This window comes from Sciurus carolinensis, chromosome 18 (genome assembly GCF_902686445.1).
Source record: "Sciurus carolinensis chromosome 18, mSciCar1.2, whole genome shotgun sequence".
Classification (NCBI taxonomy): domain Eukaryota; kingdom Metazoa; phylum Chordata; class Mammalia; order Rodentia; family Sciuridae; genus Sciurus; species Sciurus carolinensis.
This window is the reverse complement of record NC_062230.1, coordinates 26,796,862-26,820,243: the sequence shown is the minus strand read 5'-3', so window position 1 is coordinate 26,820,243 and position 23,382 is coordinate 26,796,862. Positions and strand designations below refer to the sequence as shown.

The 23,382-nt window shown below is 41.3% G+C and overlaps 1 protein-coding gene across 1 annotated transcript; it reads left to right on the top strand.

Annotated features, from left to right (window-relative positions):
- The first annotated feature begins 1,003 nt into the window (after positions 1-1,003).
- Acsm4 (acyl-CoA synthetase medium chain family member 4) lies at positions 1,004-23,108 on the top strand. Its single transcript, XM_047533683.1, has 13 exons — positions 1,004-1,204; positions 3,648-3,858; positions 7,021-7,228; positions 12,950-13,093; positions 13,823-13,979; positions 15,604-15,683; positions 17,258-17,381; positions 18,321-18,401; positions 18,543-18,644; positions 19,084-19,211; positions 19,306-19,405; positions 21,756-21,875; positions 23,022-23,108. The coding sequence occupies exons 1-13, from the start codon at positions 1,004-1,006 to the stop codon at positions 23,106-23,108; spliced, it is 1,743 nt and encodes a 580-aa protein (XP_047389639.1).
- Positions 23,109-23,382: the final 274 nt, after the last annotated feature.

Genomic DNA, 23,382 nt, shown 5'->3' with positions numbered 1-23,382 from the left:
GTCGTGGATCATCTAAGAATGCAAATATGTAGCCCACACCATCTAGGTAGGTTAGACAGGGCACACAGAAAAAAGTGATAAATAAGAGTACAAGGTAGTCAACTGTCACATGTGGTACAGAGGCCAGGTAGGGAAATTCAGAGGAAGAAGGGATTATAGAGTTAGAAAAAAAATAGGTCAGATTACAGATGGGAGTCCAAAGAGGATAGGTGACGACCAATGTCACAGAGCTTGTTTTGAAATAATTGAGAGTAACAGCCAGACCTCCTGATTAATACAGTGAGATTCTCCATGAAACTGTGCCACAACAGTGCTCTCGGAGATAATCTCCACAATATCAATAGTTACCAACTGAATGCATTTGTGTAAGCAAGGTATTTACACGTTATCTTATTAAATCTTTACAATAACCCTAGGAGGGAGGTAAATATATTTCCCCATTTTACAGATAAGAACATTGATGTTCAGGAAGATAAGTAACTTGCCCCAAATCCTACAGTCAGAAAGTATCTGAGCCAGAACTTCAACGAAGGTGTCCAATCAGTTGTAATGAAAGCTTGAGGGGAGAGGGGGACAGGGTATCCAGAATCAAGGGCCATGGCCTGCCAACTTTGGTGGTAGACATGCACATGAGGAGTGAACGGGCTGCTTCTCCTGGAGGAGGGATAGTAGATAGGTTAGAAGAGAGTATGTGGCTGACAGAGATTGGCAATGCCAATTCAGGCAACAAGCATTCTATTTGTTTTTGGTTTTGTTTGGCAGAAGGTAGGGACCAGCCTGGTCACAAACAGAACAATGAAGGAGAGTCCAGTGGTAGGGGGACCAGTCGGCATCTAATGGCCACGCTCTGCAGGATGGGTGTTCTTTGGGGGCTCCTCAACTTGCCAGGGGCACACAGCCACAGGTCCACTTCCCAGTCTCTGACTGACACTCTCCACCCGTCTCTCCCCACAGTCTGTGATACCACCACATTCCCAACAGTAGACAAAGTCCATTGGGAATCATGAAGATTTTTCTCCACTGCCGGACACTTCGACTCATCTGGCTGGTCAAGCTCTCTGGTCGCCACTTTCACAGAGATCACCAGACTAGGGCACCTCTGACCCCTGCTGACTTTGAAGCCATAAATCTCTGCGACAAGGCATTGCCTAAGAACTTTAACTTTGCTGGAGATGTGCTGGACCAGTGGTCTCAAAAGGAGAAGGTATAAGACGATGGCTTTTATCAGCTGCATTCACTTATCCCCTGTCTTCCATTTCCTTACTCTGGGGTCCACTGGTCGGTTTCAATACAGTTCCTAAACCTGCCTTGGTTTCCTGAGTCCTGGGATTGCCGTCCTCTCTCCCCAGAGAGCTCAGGTCCCTACTTGCATCAGGCTTTCTCTGGAGCCTCCCTGGTCCCTTCCCTCCTCCCACTCACACATATCAGGGTTGCGCATCAGAATTATTTATGCTCCTTTCCCTCCTTTGCTCCCAGTAAAAGGGTTCGGAATTGGGTTCGGAGTTGTCACAGGCTTACAAGAAAAGGTAGTAACTTGCGCTTTGGTTTTATGGATATAGTTATGGTTGGAATAATTAGGGGAGGGACTGAAATGGAGAAGAATAAATCACACCCGCCTTATGGAGTGTTTGCACTGTAGTTTGGGGACGAGGTCCCTGCTTCCTGACCCCACCCCTTGCCAGGCACCTGATGCAACACTCCATGTATCAGTGCTCAGCCAAATGCTCTGCCCTGTGGTTCAGAAATGAGGTCGGGTACCAAGTATACAAGGCATTAAATAATGTTAAACTAGTCCTTCCTGTTAGTTGATTAAAGTGGGACAATCCTCCTGGAAATCTTGGTCATTGTGTCTTTAACACTCAATACTTGTTAAATTCTTTTTTGAACAGAGAGAGCACGTAGAGGTTGACCATCTTTAGATTAAAATTTAAGGGCATAGTTTATCTTTCACTATAGATATTTTTGGAATCTATTTTTTTTTCCAAAAATTTTTGTGGTACTGAGGATTAAATCCAGGGGTACTTTATCACTGAGCTACATCCCCAGTCCTTTTTTTAATTTTTTATTTTGAGAAAGGGTCTTGCTAAATTTCCAAGTTGGTCTCCAACTTGCAGTCCTCCTGCTTCAGCCTCCAGCGTCACTGGGATTGCAGGCATGCGCCACACGCCCAGCTCTGTTACCTATTTTTAGCGAGTGGTACTGATCAAATGCATTTTTCTTCTGGAGTAAATGTATACAAGTGAGTCAGTATGAAGACAAATACAAAGTAAAGAACAATAGTGCAGGTGTAGGCAGATCTAGTGGAAAGAACTATACTCAAATGACTAGATTGGGAAACGTTGACCTATATTATTTCATCAAATCCCCATAAGCACCCTGAGGGTGGGGTTCAGATAAGGGACTTAACCATAGAAGTTAAGCTACTTATCCAAGATCACACAGCTCCAAAGAACATGGACCACGTTCCTGATATTATGTAATACTGTACAGTACAACGGAGTTGTCTGGAATATGAGACAGTGTTGAGGAACAGAGAATTTGGTGAGGAAAAGAAGAGGAAGCTAAGCAAGGATCACAGATGAAGTGAAGTGAAAACTGGGCTTTGATATATTTTCCAACCTGGGAAAATGGGTAAAACTTTCCAGACAGGGGGAAGAGGAAAGAAAAATATTATTCCTGGTGATACAGAAAGCAAATAGGTTTTTCAATACAGATGACTAACTTTGTGGAATGATAGGTGATTTCCTCCTGAAATCGATCCATTGATGCCCACCTCCACCCTGTCCCTTGTGACCTGTGAAATCCGCACCTCAGCCTCTGGGAACAAAAGGATGCCAGGGTCCCCATCAAAGGAATACAGGAGGGTTCACAACACTGGGGGTGGGAACTGGAGAGCCAGTATCAGTGAGGACAGAAACCAGGACAGCTCCCTGGGGACACAGAAGTACAAGAACCCAGAAACAAGTTGGTTCCAACCATTTTCTCTTTTGGTTCCTCTCAGAAAACTAAAAAGTCCATGGAGAAAAGGTCTGATTGGTCCAACTGTCATCACATACCCACCCACTGTTCAGAGAAAGGCAAGCACCCTGATGGGTTGTCTCACCAAGACTGTGTTCAGAAGGAGAGGAGCAGATCCCCCCAAGATAAATGACCTGCAGTTACTAGAATGCATGGGAATGGGCGCTGAGGAGGAGTAACAGCAGAAGTCTCATATGTCTCGTAACCAGTCCTATAAGCCTCATTAGTCAGCTCTCTGTTGCTATGACAAAATGTCTGAGATAAACAACTTAAAAGGAGGAAAGGTTTATTTTGCCTTACAGGTTCAGGGGTTTCAGTCCATGACAACTTGACCTGTTGCTTTGGGCCTGTGGCAGCACAGTACACCATGGTGGCATCATATGGTGGAGGAGGCCTGTTCACCTCTGGGCAGCTGAGAAGCAAAAAGGGTGAGAGATAGGAAGGAGCCAGGTGTCAATATCCTCTCTAAGGGCACACCCCCAATGACTCAACTGCCTACACTAGGACCTGCCTCCCAAAGGTTCCACTATTTCCCAGTAGCACCATAGGCTATGGAACAAGCCTTTATTTAACGTGACACTTCCAAACCATAACGCCTTCTCTTCTCTTTCCTCTGTATCCCTAACTAGACAGGGGAGAGACCAGCCAACCCAGCCCTGTGGTGGGTGAATGGCCAAGGGGATGAGGTAAAATGGAGCTTTAGAGAACTGGGCTCCTTGTCTCGAAAGGCAGCCAATGTGTTCACCAAGCCCTGTGGCCTGCAGAGAGGAGACCGGGTGGCCGTGATTCTGCCCCGGATCCCTGAATGGTGGCTCATCAATGTGGCTTGCATGCGAACAGGTCAGTGCCAAAACGTGACATTTGTAAATCATGCAGAAACATATAGAGATTAAAACTTGAGCATTTTCTGAAATGTTAGCTTTGACTAAATCTGCACTTACAGAGGACAGGGAAAGAAGAGTTGAATTTAAGAGCACTCATAATGCAATAACAGGTACCTTAAGAAGTCAGTATGACAGTGATAAGTTTTTGGAGGAGATTCTCAGAGAGGTTAAAGAGTCTGCCCAGAGTCACAGAACTAGAAAGTCATGCAATTAGGATTTAAATGCCAAGCTCCATAAAAGCAAATGTAGGTATCAATGTTTCTTTGCAGTACTGTCTTATGACATATTCAGCCTGGTGATCCAGAATTTTCTTCTCTGAACATATTTGGATTCTCTCTGACATGAAAATAGAAAAAACAACAACAAAAAAAAGCATTTTAGAATGTTAGGACTTATAAATATATGAATGACTGCAGAGCCCAGTTGGAAACCTCTACCTCTTTCCAACAAAAAGATGAATATATTCAATTACACATTTTTCTCCCAAAGTGATAATATAATGTACCCCTAATGAAAAGTTCTCCTTTAGGGCTGGAATCAGCAAACCAGAGCCTGCAGTTGGTCACTGGTTTTTGTAAATAAAGTTTTGATGAGATATAGCTGTGCTCATTCATTTGTTGCCTATGGCTCCATTTGTTGTACAACATCAGAAGTGCTAATAAAGACCCAGATTGATCACTGGGTCACCCAACACCTAAGATATTTGCTAGCTGGCCTTTTACTACTACTTCCCCAAATTTTGCCAATTTCTTCTCTGAAATACATGTAAATCTTTATGAATCAAGTAGAAATAAGCTAGAGGAGGTAAAAGTGCTGGGAGTTATACTGGCCAAATCACATTGCTAGATGGTGTTCATAACCCACAAACCCCATTTCTATGCACCACCATGATGCACCAATAAAAAGTTTAGAGAGACTAAATAAGAATACCAAGGATAGTACTGCAGAGAACACAAAGATGCTTGTTGCAATAGCATTAATAATAGTAAAAAACTAGGAACAAATAGAAATGATTATATAAATCATAACTTAGCTGGGATGGAAGTTGAGATGTGTTTACTGCTGGCTGAAACTCTGGCACCTCCACTTCCTGGGCTATCACTTGAAAGATAATTTATAATAAGGATCAGATAATGATAATGTTAATGTGAAAAGAAGGATTTTATCATAATACTGAAAAAAGCTTTGACTGCCAATATAATTATAAACATAAGCAGCAATCTTTCAAATTCTTTTTATGTTCACTATGAAAAAGGACTTGTTAATGTGGAACCAGTCACAGGTTGGGAGAAGATTAAAGGTCGTCCACTAGTCATAAAAAGTAAATATTTAATATTACTTAGAACAACTACAAATTATGAAATGCCAATGGAAACCAAACACAGACTGAATGCTCAAAAGCACTCAGTTAATTCAATGTAAAGCAAGCAGCTGAGGAGTCTGTTTTCTAATCCAGAATTAACAGATCTTCTCTGTAAATACTGAGATTGGTTATATTACACCGGATGGCAAAATGTTTTGGTTTTGTTAAAAAGTTGTATGCAGTACAGCCTAAGGTATTTGTTATCTGTTTAATATTTACTATCTGAAACTCACTTGAAGAAATTTTCCCCCAGTCCCCTCAGATAGAAGTTTATCCTTTGAACATATTCACATCCATCAAGGGGACCAATTATTTGAGATTCATTAAGAACAAGTGGTTTGTAAGATAAATAATCTTATATTTTTAAACTGTGGGAATGTTCTGAGATCCTCTAGGGTGTTTCCTTAATCAACTACCTTATATTGACATATTTATTCATTTTCTCATAAGAGGATGACATTTAAGAGTTTTTAAAATATATTCAATAAAATACAGTCTCCTCCCTGGGAATTCAACTCCACATCTCCCTATTTAGCTAACTTCAGGGAATTCATCAAGAAATAAGCAGTCTGGTATATAGCACACACCTTGGAAGTCTGAGCAATGTATCTTTGCATCCTGGTTCTGATACTGACTGTCTCTGCACCCCTTGAGTGAGATGCCATACAGGGTTAATTTTAAGTGAGATCTTAGGTACATAATAAGGGCTCTATAAAAGATAGAGGGTATCTGTAGTGCTTTACGTACACACCACTTTCTTCCCATAGACTCGCTTTAGAAAGTGCAACAACCTTCTCTCTTTCTTAATCTAATTCTGCCACATATTTTCTTCTCATAAGGAACTGCTACTTTGAAATCAGGCTGATCTCCAATCAGTGTTTAAGATAAAGTGAGGAAATGGTATAAATTAAGCAGTGCTATTGTAGTCTAGGTAAATCTCAGTGGTGCTAGACCACAAGGATCCAGAGCTCTGAGGGTTGCCTCTGCTACTTACCAGCTATGACCAAATTTCATCTCCCGTCAAATGGTAATGACCTACCAGGGTTGCTTGGAACAGTGGTCTCCAGGTATCTGGGGTTGTATAACGTATCGATAAAATTATTTAGGACCTGCATCTTGCCATTGGGTTATAGTTTTTTTTTTTTAATATTGTTCTGCACTAAGAAAGTATGCATGCTATAAAACATATGAAAAGGAAATAAAAGCACAAAAAGAATTGCAGTATCTCAATACTTTTTAAAAATTCTATTATTTTATTTTCTCCTTCCCAAGGGATTATCTTAAAAAACTCACTTTGGAGACTATTGGTTCAGAAGATTGAATGAGATCATGTTCATGAAAACATGTTATAAGATGTAAAGTGCTACTTAAGTGTTGCATAGTGATGACTCAACCATTGCCATAAAATGTTGCAGAAGAACCCACCCTTATAATGTCTCCCTATGTCAGATGCTATCATTATCCCCATTTTACAGTTAAAGGTAGGAAGGCAGAGAGATCAAGGTCACAAAGCTAGCACACAGCAAGGCGAGGATTAGACCTAGAATCTGTCAGACTCCAGAGTCAATGCCATGATGAACTTCCAATGCCCAGGGTCCTGTGGGATGTCCCTGGGGGCCAAGGCAGGAGGAACTGAAGGCTGGATTGTGAAACTTCTCCCTGCTCAGGCACAATGCCCAAGTTTCCCACAGTCCACAGAGGTCATCCGTAGGGGACAAGAGTTCTGTTGAGCTTAGGACCTTCTATTGTCCCCAGGGCTTGTCTTCATGCCAGGAACAACCCAGCTGACAGCAAAGGACATCCTCTACCGGCTGCAAGTATCTGAGGCCAAGTGCATTGTGGTCAGTGAGGAGGTGGCCCCAGCAGTGGAATCCATCATGTCAGCATGTCCTAACCTGAAGACCAAACTCCTGGTGTCTCCACACAGCCGGGAAGGGTGGCTCAGCTTCCCCGAGTTATTCCAGTGAGTATTTTTTCCTGGTCTATTTGCAACACCAGCAAGCACGCAAATCACAGCTACATCTTGGAGTCTGTCTCAGCAACACTGAGTTGATCTGGGTTCCTTCTAAAAAAGAATTCCCTACTAAAGGATTTACAGGCAGCATGAAGCAATATACCCTTCCCACCCCCGTGTTCCTGCTCCTTTCTGTGGCCAGTGATGAGTATTTTACAGGGTGTGGTCCTTGCTTACCTCCTGGACCACACCCATCATCATACTTCCTTTTATTCCTCAAACATGCCCTACCTCAGGGCCTTTACACCTGCTGTTTCTTCTTCCTGGGATGCTCTTCCCTAGTTCTTTTCACTGTTGGGTCCTTTCCTGTCTGATTTCAGCTCAAATGTTTTATTCTAAGTGGGGTTTTCCATTACCAAACTAACCAAAGAAGAGCTTCAGGCCACTCCATCACATCACTCTCATATTTTCTTCATAGTATTTGTTACTACCCGAATTATAAGGTCCATTCATTTGTTTCTCCAATTTTCTCTTTGGGAGCAGGGATCAGCATATTAAGGCCCACAAGTAAAATCTGGCCCACCACTTGTTTTTGTAAATAAAGTTTTATTGGAAAGCAGCCATACCCATTTGTTTACATATTGTCTATGGTTGTTTTCATATTACAACTGCAGAGTTGAATAGAAGCAACAGAGACTGTCTGGTTCAGAAAGCTTAAGATATTTCTTATCTGGCCCTTTATAGAAAAGGTTTGTCAACACCTGCCCTAACTTACAAGCTCTAAGAAAGCAGAGGCTTCCTTTGTCTACTTGGTTGATCACTTTATCTCCACTACCTAACAACACATACCAGGTACTTAAGAAATATTTTGTGAATAAATGAACGAACAAAACAGATCACTTAACCTCAATTTTCCTCATATGTAAATGTGGACAATCATACTGCATATATCTTAAGTGTTGTTCTGAGAATTAAAAAAGTTAATATGTGAGAAAGTGCTTTCTAAGTAGTAAAAAATGTAAGTTAAAAAGTTAATTAGTGGACTGGGGATATAACTCAGTTGGTAGAGTTCTTGCCTCACAAGCACAAGGCCCTGGGTTCAAATCCCCAGCACCACACAAAAAAAAGTTAATTAGTGGTGGGCTGGGGTTGTAACTCAGTGGTAGAGCACTTGCCTAGAATGTGTGAGGCCCTGGGTTCAATCCTCAGCACCAAATAAAAATAAAATAAAGGTTTTGTGTCCACCTACAGCTAAAAAAAAATTTTTAAAGCTAATTAATGATATTACACTTCAAAGAGGTGTTAAATAAGTTGTTATTTTTTTCTTTTTTTAAACTTCAAAATCATCAAAGTTTAATTCAGAGACATATCAACATAACCTTAATCTAAATTACTAACTCATCAGGATGACCTATAATAAGTTATGTTTTTCAAAAGCCTTTCCCAGAAAAGTACATAGAAAAAGACATGTAAACATTGTTGGATACCAGTTTCCTTTGTTGGACTTAAACTTTACTCTATCAATTAATGAATACCAAATCCTATTTGCCAATCACAAAATTTTCTCCTAAGGGCTTACATCAGTGTCCTGTTTGCTATAAGCTGTATAAACTTAGCTAAGTCCAATAATATTTCTGAAAGTCTGTATCTTACCCATAAAATGGGGATAATGATAGTTTCAAGCTGTGGGTTTATAGAAGGATCAGATGTGATAGAGCAGGTGGAATGCTTAGCATAATGCCTAGCACAAAACGATCACTCTATAAATACTGCTATAGTTATAACTGCATTATCACTTTCAAATTCCACAATGTGTTGATTCCTAAGGTAGGGACATCCAGATTATTTATATATGCATTTCCTTTGGTAAAATGCTTTTTAATACACTACCCAAAACATGTATTTTAAAATTATATATGTATATTTTTGTGCGTTTTGCAAATACCAAAATCAAAAATTTTAAAGAATGAGTTTTTAAAAATCCACAGTTCAAAGTTCTCCTATTTCTTTTCCATCCCAGTTATCTTGCTCACTCTGAGCAGCCACCCCCTACCCACTTCAGAGACCCCCATCCTAAAGAACTCTGTTGAGGCCACAAGAAAGCTTAAAGATGCCACAAAACTCACAAAGTAAAAATGAATAACATGAACTTCAAATTGAAATCTGTACATTTGGAGGGTAGTTTTTGAGATGGAGGGAATCTCCACTTCAAACAACTTGGGAGTATCATAACTCCAAAACGGCCATGAGTTTCTCTACCAACTGAGGTAGGGATAATTATCTCATTGCCAAGTCAGCCATATTAGGGCCCACAGAGCAAGAACAAGGGCAATTTTACATCTGGAGCCAATCAATCTTCTATTCAAGTAGTTCATTTGAAGAACTCTCACCTTTCTTCTGCTCCCTAGGACAGAAGTCCATGAACACTTTCTAGAATATTCTAGATAGGTTGGGGAAATTTTTAAAATTATGACCAGACTAAAGCTTCTCTTTTCCTGTCTTAGGGCAAAGGGTACTGAACTCTGATTTTGAGATGATAAAGTTGATGTTCTAGTCACAGGAACAGCATGAACAAAGACTTGGGGGTAAAAAAAAAAAAAATAACTGAGGTGTGCAGGGAATGGACTCTACGTCCTTTTGAGCAGCTGGGGCATGGGGAGATACGGAATCAGAGTGAAGCCCAGAAGAGCAAGCAGAGGCCAGATTGTGGAAGATCTCGCACGCCATGCTGAATCTTACACTTGACCCTGTGAGCAAGGGAAACCACTGATGGTTGTAAGAAGGGACGTGTCAAAGGGTTGGGGATATAACTCAGTTGGTAGAGTGTTTGCCTTGATGCACAAGACCCTGGGTTCAATCCCCAGCACCACAAAAAAAAAAAAAAAAAAATGGTTAAGAAGAGACCTGTCAAGGTCAGGTTTAGATATTGAATAGATGCTCTGGAAGTCCTGAAGGGAAGGAATTTGAGGGGGATCAAATTGAAATCAAAGAGACCACCTTGGAGCTTAATCTAGAGGAAAGATGAGGTGGGTCTAAATCTGAGCTCTGGTGAATAGGATGGACGGAAAGGGGCAAAGGAAAGAATTAGCAGGACTCAGAAGCTGACTGCACTTGGAGGACGGAGGAAGCAGGAGTCAAGGCTGATCTGCTTTCATACTTGGAGTCTGGGTAGTTGGGGTTGTACCAACTGAAGAAATAGCCAATAGAGGAAATCAAGATGATGGGTTTAAAAATAGGCATACTGAGGTCAAGGGGTCTGTGAACATCCAAATATCTAGCAGGTGGTGCACACGGGTGTCTCAGGTACGAGGAGGTAAAGATCCAGATCTGGAAGTGATCAGTTCTGAAATTTTGGAAAGACGTAACTCAGAACTCAGGTACCCAAGGAAAGAAAGAAAAGTCAGACAATGGGGTCAGTGCTTGAGAATTTTCTGCCAGTCACCAATAAGTACAGAGGTAGGACAAACAGGGTTGGTTAAACCAGTGGTTGGATGAAGTTAACATGGAACCCGGCTTATTCATCTTTCATCAGGCCATCCCTGGTATGCTCCCAACATGGCTAGGATAGTTCCAGACATCCTGTGCTTGCACAATATTCCAAGACTGTAAAACAAGGTGGACTGGTAGAAGGTGGCATCCCTTCCTGATGATCCTTCTTAGAACAAGAATATACCTCCCACTAAAGCCTTACATCTTGTTGACGGTTATCTCTGCTGTGTCCATCACTGGTAAGAGAAGAAATGGTCATGATTGGTTTAAGCTAATCAAGACTTACCCTAAGGAGTCACACAGAGCCGTTCTCCCATGAAGCAGTTGACTACCTGGTACCAGAGCAAATCAGAGTTTTATTAGTGTCAGAATAAGAAGGAATCACTCTTTGGTAAGCAACTAACACTGTGTCTATCAGAGATGGTGAAGATACTGAACCAAAATTATTTAAGTTTGATCCAAGAGGCAAGCACAGTGCCACATGCCTGTAGTCCCAGCTACTCAAGAGGCTGAGGTGGGAGGATCCCTTGAGCTCAGGAATTTGAGACAAGCCTGGGCAAAACGTGAGACTTTGTCTAAAAAAGAAAGAGAGGGAGAAAGTTGGGGGAGGGACAAAAGAGGGGGCCAGGTGGGAGGAAGGAAAGGAAGGAAGGAAGGAATAAAGAAACCATGCACACATCACACGCACAAAAAAGTTTGACTTAAATGCCAAAAGGTCTTCCTTTAAGCAATAAAAACTGAAACTGTACTATCCATTTACAGGGATTCAACGTTGTTTTTTATTTGTAGTTTTTAAAATTAGTGCTTTCCATTTTTTTTTTTTTTTAGGCAGTGTGACCTGGAATATCAACTTTTTTTTTTTTTTATTGTAAACAAATGGGATACATGTTGTTTCTCTGTACATGGCATAAAGGCATACCATTTGTGTAATCATAAATTTACATAGGGTAATGTTGTTTGATTCATTCTGTTATTTTTTCCCTTCCCCCCCACCCCTCCCACCCCTCTTTTCCCTCTATACAGTCCTTCCTTCCTCCATTCTTGCCCCCCTCCCTAACCCTAACTCTAACCCTAACACTAACCCCTCCCACCCCCCATTATGTGTCATCATCCACTTATTAGCGATATCATTCGTCCTTTGGTTTTTAGAGATTGGCTTATCTCACTTAGCATGATATTCTCCAGTTTCATCCATTTGCCTGCAAATGCCATAATTTTATCATTCTTTATGGCTGAGTAATATTCCATTGTATATATATACCACAGTTTCTTTATCCATTCATCAACTGAAGGACATCTAGGTTGGTTCCACAATCTGGCTATAGTGAACTGAGCAGCTATGAACATTGATGTGGCTGTATCTCTGTAGCATGCTGATTTTAAGTCCTTTGGGTATAGGCCAAGGAGTGGGATAGCTGGGTCAAATGGTGGTTCCATTCCAAGTTTTCTAAGGAGTCTCCACACTGCTTTCCAGAGTGGCTGCACTAATTTGCAGCCCCACCAGCAATGTATGAGTGTACCTTTCTCCCCACATCCTCGCCAACACCTGTTGTTGCTTGTATTCTTGATAATCGCCATTCTAATTGGGGTGAGATGGAATCTTAGGGTGGTTTTGATTTGCATTTCTCTTATTACTAGAGATGTTGAACATTTTTCCATATGTTTGTTGATTGCTTGTAGATCTTCTTCTGTGAAGTGTCTATTCATTTCCTTAGCCCATTTGTCGATTGGATTATTTGCATTCTTGGTGTAGTGCTTTCCAGATATACATAGAAGTGAAATTCACGGTGGTGTATCCATATATGTACATAGCATAACTTGGTCAGTTTCATTCTACTCTTCTCCCTCTTCCTGTCCCTCCTCCCTTACCTCAATTCCCTTCTTCTGCTCCACTAATCTCTCTTCTATTTTCTTGGGATTTCCCCCACTCCTTTTTCTCCTTATTTTCATCTAACTTCTACATATTAAACAAAGCACTTATGGAAAAAGTGTTTAAATAAATAAAATACATATCCTTTTGTTATTACTACTGAACGTTATCTTGACTGTCTATTTGGTTTATAGGGAGGTAAGCTAAATAAAAAGATTTGAATGGATAGATTTTAGCATTGAAATTCACAGTCCCTCTAAGATTTCTTAAGGAATTCCTCTCTGGGAAGCTATTATTTCAGAGCAAAAGAAATAGCAGAGTTAAATTGATCTGCCATCTTCAGCCACCATCTTGGGGTCCCTGTGTTTCAGATCTGCCTCTGAAGAGCACAGCTGTGTGGAGACAGGAAGTCAAGAACCCATGGCCATTTATTTCACCAGTGGCACCACGGGCTCTCCGAAGATGACGCAGCACTCTCACAGCAGCATTGGCATTGGGTATGCCCTTTGTGGAAGGTAGGGAGAAAAACTCAGTTTGCTTTTGATGAATCCTTCCCAGAGCTGCCAGGGATATCCACTGCCTGATTGACACCTCTCCTGGAATGGCTGTAAGATATCCCTCACAGAACGACTTTCCATGCTCCATCCCACCCTAACTCAGTATATGGTGCCATCTGAACAACAGACCAAACCAGAACTTAGGAAGTGACCTTGATCCAGTTCCCATAAGGACACATCTGGCTCCCTCCCCTCCTTGCCAGGTAAACTTGCCTACCCAGAAAGACCTTCCTAAAAGAAAGCCTGTCCTGAACTATCATATCACCCTGTTTTATTTCTGTCACAGCACTTATCACCATTGGAAATCATGGTATTTATTATGTACTTAATTCACTTTATTGTTTGCATGTTCCCTTAAAGATCTAGTCTATCTTGCTACCGTGCTAGAAGAGTGCCGAGCACCTAATACATGCTTAATAAATATCTGCTGCATCAATGGATGAGCTCAGAAAATCGTGCCAAAGCCAGACTTCCCACTCTAGTCTTGGAATGCCTAGGATGCTGAAAAAGCACCCTAAGAAGAGTAGGACTGGAAATCCTCACCTTGAGTTGGGGCTTCCTTTGAACCCTTTTCTCTATAAGGTTCAATGGCATGGCCACTCCTCAAAGACAAGTTTGTTTGCATCCCTGTTTTTGTTCATATTGATTTATTTTGGGTCTGTTTTGTTGCCTCTCCATGTTGTTTAGATACTGGCTGGACTTGAAGTCCTCCGATGTCATATGGAACATGTCAGACACAGGCTGGATCAAGGCCGCCATTGGTAGTGTATTTTCTTCCTGGCTACGGGGTGCCTGTGTCTTTGTGCATCGAATGGTCTCCTTTGACCCTGATACCTTCCTGGATGTAAGTCTTGACCTCTGTTACCTCTCTCTGTAGAGCGCCACCCTATCTCATAATTTTAAAAAATGATTCCTCAGAATACAGGGCTTCCTTTTCCAGAAGCAAAGTGTCCAGGGACTAGGCTTTTGAACGTATTTACAGAACGGAGGGGATCACCCACACCACTCTCAAGCAGAAGACCCAGGCTTCTGCTTCAAATCGCTCAAGATTTGCTAGTGTGGCTAAATCTGCGACTGCCTAGGAACCTGGTTCTAAATAAGAAATCTGTAAATTAGAAATCTCAAATTGAAACAAATATTTTGTTTCTAATTTAAAGACACAAGAGACAATAGCTGATAAACCTGAACTCCTGGGTGGGATCATGTTTCTCCCAGAGCAGCTCCTTCCATTATCTACCCCAACCCCAATTAAATTTTCCATTTTTTTTCTTTAATTTGTGGAATGCTCCTCATTTTAATTGCAGACCCCAGTACTCTTCTGGAAACCAGGCATGCATTTCCTTCTCAGCCAGGCATGACTAGATTGAGATATCTGATGGCTTTAGCCTTTAGAAAAATGTGATTCAGACCAGTTATATTTCATCCATGAAAAATCAATTAAGTTTGACGAAATACATATTAAATACGCAGCACAACTTTGTTATTCTGCATGCTGCTCTCTGACAAGATGTCTCCAAGGCCTTAAAAGAGAAATGTAAGGTAAAGAAGAACTGAGATCTCTTTATCAGGTTTACAAAAGGCCCCAAAGATCAACTACCTTTGCAGTCTTATTATTTTGTAAAATAAGAGCATTTTTACTTTAAAAAGATAATGTGTATATTTTAAGTGCTTTAAAAAAAACCTTTAAAAATTTGTGCTTTTCTTAGATGTATACATTACACTTATTAAAAATAAAATCTAAGGAACACATGCTCATTTTCAGACCACAGGTTATTGTTGACCTATAACAATCCAGACAGCCTGTGCACACATCTAGAGAGCCTTCTCCCAGATTCTTAAGTTCAACACAATTGTCAACACAGTGACATAGTGAAACTTGTTCCCCCAGAAAGAGGATCTTTGAAACATTAATATTTTTTTAGATTTAAGATGCCTCGGTCATTATTGGATATCAGGAACTAGAGACATAATGTGCCCAACAGATTTTTAAACCATTAACAAAAGGTCTTGAAAAATGCTCATTTCTGCATTGACTCAGTCCCCTTCAAAGGACTAATGTTCTCTGTGAAAATGGTGCCGGAGAGGTACCAGTGGGTTAGTCAGTACCACGAAGCGTCAATACCACATAAGAACATACGGGCAGGAAGTTGTAAGCTTCCATCATGAGAGGTAACTCGTAGCCCTGGGGTAGAACGACCAGTCCTTACTTTGGGTTGTTCTCAAATTCGGCCATTGGCTTGTTGATTGTGATAGAGCATGTCTGTCTCTGAAACAGATACACATTTTTAACAGTAACTGGAATTCCCAACGGACACATGGTCACTGGCGACAACCAATGAATATTTGATTTCTTATTCAGCAGCCAGGAGATGAGCTCATGCCGATGGAAGAGAATGAGAGGTTGTGGACCTCTGCTCTGTCCTGGCCTTTCATGGCCCATTTCTGACATCTCTTTCTCCGTCTTCCAGACACTTGCCACTTACCCCATCACGACCATGTGCAGCGCCCCCACTGTGTACCGGATGCTTGTGCAGAAAGACCTTAAGAGGTACGTGGGCAGAAAGCTCCATTTGAACCACAGAGGAATGGTTCATCCAGCATCCTGGCCTCCCCTGTCAGCACAGGACTTCCTTAGTCTCACCACTACTGACATTCAGGACCAAACGACTTTGTCATGGAGGGCTGTCCTGTGCATTGTAGAATGTTGAACGGCATACTGGCTGCATGCCGGGAGCATCTCCTTGTGACAATCACACATGTCCCTAGATGGTGCCTACTGTCCCATGGGGGATAAAATCATCTCCCCGGAAGAACTACTGGGATACACTCTAGGGGGAACTATTTTCCCAGTGACAACCAGGGTCCTAATGTCCTAGAACTCCCAATCAAAAAAAAAAAAAAAAAAAAAGTGTCCTTCAGTACCACTCTTTTAGAAAGATGGCCTGTTAGAGTTTGTCCCCTCCAAACAAAATGAAACAAAAAATAAAAGCATATTTATATGGCTTTGAAGAGAAGCTAATGAAGTTTACAGCTTGAAGGTTATATTCAAGCTAGCCAAATCACCTGCTCATCCAAACAGAGTTGTAATATATATTTATGGAACTGCTTTGAATTTAGCACATGAGAAGAGAGAGCAAGAGAAATAAGCTATTCAAGTAGTGCAGGCTTGCCCTCAGTCTGTGGACAAGCTTGTGGATCCCAGTGTGTGGATGCTCCAGAAGGAAATTTCTGTAAGAGACAGGATGAAGCAGAAATGAACCTCTTTTCCTAGTCAGTGGCTACTCATTCTGGCCTTCCAAATGTGCACATCTTGCTCACATTTCAAGGATAATTCAAAGGCTGTTCAAGGGTTCTTTTAAATACACACAATTTGTATCCTACCCACACCTTCCAGAGGTGTGGTCCAGAACATTTGGGACCATAATATATGATAGACAGGCTGGTCCAGGCTTCCTAAGTCCAGTAAGGTCAGTGGTTAGAAGCTCAACTCCAAAGTCAAACATGCTCTGCTATAATGGTGTGACCTCAGACACTCAGGATGACCTTGCCAAGCTTCCATCAACTCCATCTGTAAGAGAGATTAAGTGTCACCCCCAAGGGACTCCAATGAGAATTCACTATAAGTGACGTGGTTGGTGAGACATGTGCTAAGTGCACACTCGAGAGCAATCAAATCAACCTTTTATTATTCCAGAGTCCTTGGGCAAGTTCTTTAAACTCTCTGGGTCTCAGTTTCCTCATCTGCAAAGCAGAGTCTAAGATGGCTGACTCCTAAAGCCCTTACCACGTAGCCACAGCCCACCTGATGTTAGTTGTTGCATGATTTCATAAATAATTAATATGATTAGCATTTACTTCTAGCCTTTTCCCTCATAGCTAAGTTCTCTTCCCCCCGCCACAGTGTAGGGTCCTTCAGGAAACTCTTTCCATCACTAACGTGAATCCTCACATGGCTAGAACAATGTCTGCCAACAAGGCAGTTGTTCAACAAATGTGTGGAAGGAGCTTTCCTGAGACTTGCCTCCCTAGCTCTTTTGGTTGCTGCTTGAATGTCTTCATTATCTTGCTGTGACAGTCACTCGTCTCTCTCCCCCAAGACTACGTGCAGTTCTTTCTCTTTAGATACAAATTCAAGACGCTCCGGCACTGTGTGACAGGAGGAGAGCCGCTCAACCCGGAGGTGATGGAACAGTGGAGGATGCAGACTGGGCTGGAGTTGTACGAGGGCTACGGACAGACAGAAGTGGTACATGTCAGGGCAAAGTTTAAGTTTAGTACAGTTGTCCCCTGGTATCCATGGGAGAGTATCCAGGACCCCAGAGATACCAAAATCCTGGGATGCTCAGGTCCCTTATAGAAAATGACTCGGCTTTTGCAAATAACCTACATACATCCTCCTGCACACTTTAAATCATCCTTAAATTCTAGTATGTAATATAATGCAAATACTACTTAAATACCTGTTGTGCTCTATTGTTAGGAAAATGTACACAGTACAGGTACAATTTAAAATATATATATTTCAGCACTTGGTAGGTTGAATCCAAGGATACAGAACCTGCAGAAATGGACATTGGGGTCTTTCAGTCCCAGGACTGCCAAGTGAACACCTCAAGTGCCCCAATCCTGCTCTAAATTTGTGTGTCATTTTCCAAAATAACTTTCCTTGCTGGTAGTCATTAAAACTTGTGAATTTCCAATTTGGTTTGGATTTAGGAGAATTGTGATTATTCTATAGTATTCCTGCCTCCTCTCCACACAGGAGAAATCTCAGGGGCCTTAGATGTTGGTGAGGCTCAGACTAAGTTGCCCATCTTTCCGTTGCTCTCTGTGGGGAATTTTCTCCAAGAGTCACGTCATGGAGTCTAAAAGGAGTGGTTTTCAAACCAGCAGCCTTGGCATCATCTGGGAATTTGTTAGAAAGGCAAATTTCCAGTCCCTACCATGCACCTATGGGAGCAGAAACTCTGGGACTTGTAATCTGTGGTGCAATAATGTTCCAGGTGATTTCAACACACACTCAAGTTGGGGAACAACTGCTCTAAAGTAATACATTAGAATATGAGAAGATGAGTTGCATACTGGGGAGATGGCTCAAATCAGGATTTGAGTTTCAGTGTCATAAAGGAAATAACTACAGAAAGTAAAGTTTTACCTACTTACATAAAGCATGTCTTCTCCACAGGGAATAATTTGTGCCAATATGAAAGGACAAGAAATTAAACCCGGATCTATGGGGAAAGGTGTCTTGCCCTACGATGTCCAGGTGGATTGAGAAAATATCTGGTTCCATGAGGAAGAGAGCCGTCTCGCGGTTCCCTGCCCCCTCCTTACACAACTGTGCACAACCCACTGTCATTTTGTGAAAAAAAAATGTCAAAACCTAAACTGTTTCTCTCATTCTTAGATTATAGACGAAAACGGCAATGTCATGCCACCTGGTAAAGAGGGGGAAATCGCCCTCAGACTAAAGTCCACTCGGCCCTTCTGCTTCTTCTCTGAATATGTGGTATGAAAATGGAGAAGGCGTTAGTCATGCACTGATACAGACATATCCAAATTTCTACTCACCATGTCTTGCTGTATTAAATGCAGGCAGGTGACAAATCCCCTGTACAATTGTACTGTACAGTGGAGAGGGTATCACCCATCTCCTAAGTGTAAAGATTAAATTCCAGGTGTAAGAAACCAGGTGCAGTGACTGTCCTCAGAAGGAGTAGGCCGGGGGCAGGATGGGGGACAGAGGGAGGCACCAGAGGGAGAAGAGAGGCTTGGTTATTATTAAACTTTTTTGAAGCTTTTGTTACTTTATGCTGGAAACTACTTTTTTTTTTTAAGAAAAGAAAATAATTTCTTTAGAAGTAGAATGTGTACTGTGCTAGTCATTTAATGAGTGCTATGTCCCTGTTTTGTGCAAACTGTCCCCAAATGACATCTCTGATTCCTAGAACAACCCACAGAAAACTGCTGCCACGATAAGAGGGAACTTTTACGTCACTGGAGACAGAGGAGTGATGGACAGTGATGGGTATTTCTGGTTCGTGGGCAGAGCTGATGACGTCATCATATCCTCTGGGTTGGTACCTTTGCCACTCTCAGAAAGCAACCATTTATCAGGGAGGGCAACCTACTTGGCAAGTGCAGCAGCAAAGACTTCTTTTCCCCGGCAGGTACCGCATTGGGCCCTTCGAGGTGGAGAGCGCGCTCATAGAGCACCCGGCCGTGGTGGAATCGGCTGTTGTCAGTAGTCCAGATCCAGTCCGGGGAGAGGTAGGGTGGATGCCGTTCATTCCAGCCGCAATTTCATGTTTCAACTTCTGTGCATTTGACGAAACCAAGAACAGTCACTTTAAGGCATACATATGGCAAAAAAAAAAAATATATATATATATATATATATTTTTTTATTGTATACAAATGGGATACATGTTGTTTCTCTATTTGTACATAGAGTCAAGGCATACCATTTGTGTAATCATACGTTTACATAGGGCAATGATGTTTATTTTTTTTCCTTCCCCCCCACCCCTCCCACCCCTCTTTTCCCTCTATACAGTCCTTCTTTCCTTCATTCTTACCGCTCTCCTTATCCCTAACCCTAAACCTAACCCTAAACCTAATGCTAACCCCTCCCACCCCCCATTATATGTCCTCATCCACTTATCAGCGAGATCATTCGTCCTTTAGTTTTTTGAGATTGGCTTATCTCACTTAGCATGATATTCTCCAATTTCGTCCATTTGCCTACAAATGCCATAATTTTATCATTCTTCATTGTGGAGTAATATTCCATTGTATATATATGCCACAATTTCTTTATCCATTCATCAACTGAAGGGCATCTAGGTTGGTTCCACAATCTGGCTATGATGAATTGAGCAGCAATGAACATTGATGTGGCTGTATCTCTGTAGCATGCTGATTTTAAGTCCTTTGGGTATAGGCCAAGGAGTGGGATAGCTGGGTCAAATGGTGTTTCCATTCCAAGCTTTCTAAGGAGTCTCCACACTGCTTTCCAGAGTGGCTGCACTAATTTGCAACCCCACCAGCAATGTATGAGTGTTCCTTTTTCACCACATCCTCGCCAACATCTATTGTTGCTTGTATTCTTGATAATCGCCATTCTAATTGGGGTGAGATGAAATCTTAGGGTAGTTTTGATTTATATATATATATCTATAGCAGGCAATTGACTTTATAAATGAACTGTATCCCAAAGAGAATTAGGATTCTCTAGGTGGCAAGGGACAGAAACTCAGCTCAAACTGACTTGTTATAAATGATAATAATAATAATAATAATAATTTGGTGGGCTCACACAAGAAAGAAGTATTCAGGAGCAGCTATATCCAAGCATTCAGTGAAGTTAGCAAGACAGTCGCTCTCCACGTCTGCCTCTCCTGTTGTTCATGCCGGTGCCATTTGAACAGGTTCTTCCTACTTTTTAACAACCAGCTCCAGGCTTAACTCTTCCACAAAAGGAGGAAGTTCTTTTCAACTGTTTCAAGTAACTTCCTCGATCTCATTTGCCCACCTTAGATCACAACTCTAGCCAATGTGGTCCAGAGAATGAGAGGCTACTGGCCAGGCCTGGGTCATATGCCTGTCATGGGAGGTGAGGGTTGGTACCAACCCCACCAGGGAGATGGGGTAGTGCTCCAAGGGAAACTCTGAGTACTGTTACTAAGAAGGGGGAACAGATACTACACAAGCAAAAGCGATAGACTTCAGCCTGGAAAATTGTCAGGGAGCTCAAAATGCATTTTCTTACAAAAACGATGTAAATGGGAGATCGAGGCTAGACTCCAAATAAGTCCCATGGCCATTTAGGGTCTAATGAACGAGAGGTTACTAAGGTAATGACTGTAATAACATTAGCTCAGTAGGAAGCCTTATAACATGGAAAGAGAATTTCCTTTCCTCATGAAAGTTTCCAGACTCAGCAAGTGGGAAAAAAAAAAAAAAAAAAAAAAAAACTCTCAAAATAGTGTGTTATCACCATCCTCCCTCTGTGCCTCCCTCTCTCATACCAGTGGCCCTCTGCAGGAGCATGGGAACCTGCGCTCTTACTGCCTGAACCTGCTCCACTATCCATCTAATCCCATTCTCCAAAATATTCTCCTGATTTCAGCAGAACAACCAAAGTGTACACCAATTAGAATCCATGCACAAATAATCATTTGAAGTATGCTTGCTAACCCAACAATTATCTAATTGCTTTAAAGAGAAGCAAAAAGGAGAAGGCAAGAAACCCCTTACAGGCAGATCAATCCTTCCTGACACATCATCCTTTCTCCGTTAGGGCTTCCCAACACCCCCTCAAACCATATTCTCTAGAACCTCCATTTGTCCTGCAATAACATGCTTTTCCTAATAGGTATAGGTTTGTTGGCATAAGGGGTCATCTGTCAATCAGTGATGCCTATTAGTAAAACGGGTCGACTGAAATGTTAAATATGTGACACATAAACAGAGTTCGGAGGTGACTGAAATCATCACAAGTTGCTATTAACAGTGTCTACCTTCAGCCTTGGTTCCGAACCCTTGACTTAAAACAAAGAAAAACAAAAAGATAGCAAAAGAAAATGATAACAATGTAAATGGGGTTTTCTGCCTGCAGGTGGTGAAAGCTTTTGTTGTCTTATCTGCACCCTTCAAATCCTCCAACCCTGAGAAATTAACTCTGGAGCTTCAGGATCATGTGAAAAAATTAACTGCACCTTACAAATACCCAAGAAAGGCAAGTCCAAGTTTGGGTTCCCAAACTAAGGTCTCAGCTAGTATATAGATGTTATTGGATTTTGACTTACTATGTAGATACTTTCTCAGTTTGGTTAGCCTGAGAGTTTTGCTTTAAAATGTTATACATCAGGGCACAACAAATGTCATAAACCAGGGCTTTTTTTTTTTTTTAATGTCTCTGAAATACTGAGTAACATATGAATCTTTACATAACCAATTAGTCCCATTCCATACGGGGAGGAAGAATGGAGACAATGTCTGCTAAAGTGACTTATTTTTAGGGATGGCACCTGATTCATCTTAGTACTCTTGGCCGTAATACCCCTATAAATTCAAAGTGTACGCCTGTAAGTATCAAGTGATCTCACTTAAGGTTCAGGAAGATAGTATCCAAAGGAAGGATGGGGTCTTTCCTGGAACATTCTTCAAAAGAGGATTTAAGAACAATCCTAAATACAGACAGTACTGCAGTTTCCTTCCCACGCTGGAGGCCTACTGCTTGATATGGACTAATCCTCTGAGACAATTCCATTTCAGTTGCCATTTCAGTCAAAAGGAAGTTAATTTCAACCCAAGAACTAATTGAACCATTTTAATACTTTCTCCATTAAGCTAAATCAGTAATCCTTTGATTTTCAGAAATGAGGATTGATGGCATTTTAAAATACATAATCTCATCTTTTTTTCCCCCATAATCTTATTTTGAGGGGTCCAGGATTTTATGGTCCAGTCAGGGTGTAAGGGGAAAATTATATATACTCCAAGTTATCCCTAAAACATTTCCCTCAGAACCTACTATAAAAAGCTCAGATGTCAAGAACTTTTTTTTTTGAATTTAGGTGTAACCTCCATTTCCCCCAGAGGCAATAGGGTCTAAGTCTAGATAAAGGAAACAAAGGGGTGAAAGGGATTCTTTTCTTCTGGCAGAGCACATAGTGAATTTGCACTGTATACCAGGATGATGACGCTACCCTGTTGTCGTATTTGAACAGACCAGTTTCTAGTGCCCACAAAAGGCAATGAGCTCAGACTAAGACCATCTCCAGAGCTAAAATTCAGCCTCAGAGTTTCATGAGGGCTCTCTCCCAGTACAGGTGGGATAAGTCGGTGGAATTAAGTGTTTCATAATATGTCTGTCAATTAGGTGGAATTTGTTCAAGAACTCCCAAAGACAGTCACTGGAAAAATCAAGCGCAACGTTTTAAGAGACCAAGAATGGGGACGAACATAGCTTGATAAGAAAACTGAAGGTTTAAGGATAACGTGATGCTCTTTTAGTATTTGCTCCCTGATAAATTCTGTGATTACTTTCTTAAAATGTGTAAGATTTTCCTGGTTGAAAATTCAATCGAGTTTTTGTTTTGCTCTTAGCCAAAAAATAAAGAAGCAAATAAATATCTAAACATATTTGAGAATATTGTTATGACTTAACCGACAAAGGTAATGATTTGTGGTATTTAAAATAGCAGAGGTCAAATGATTACTTTGAAAAGTATAGCACACAG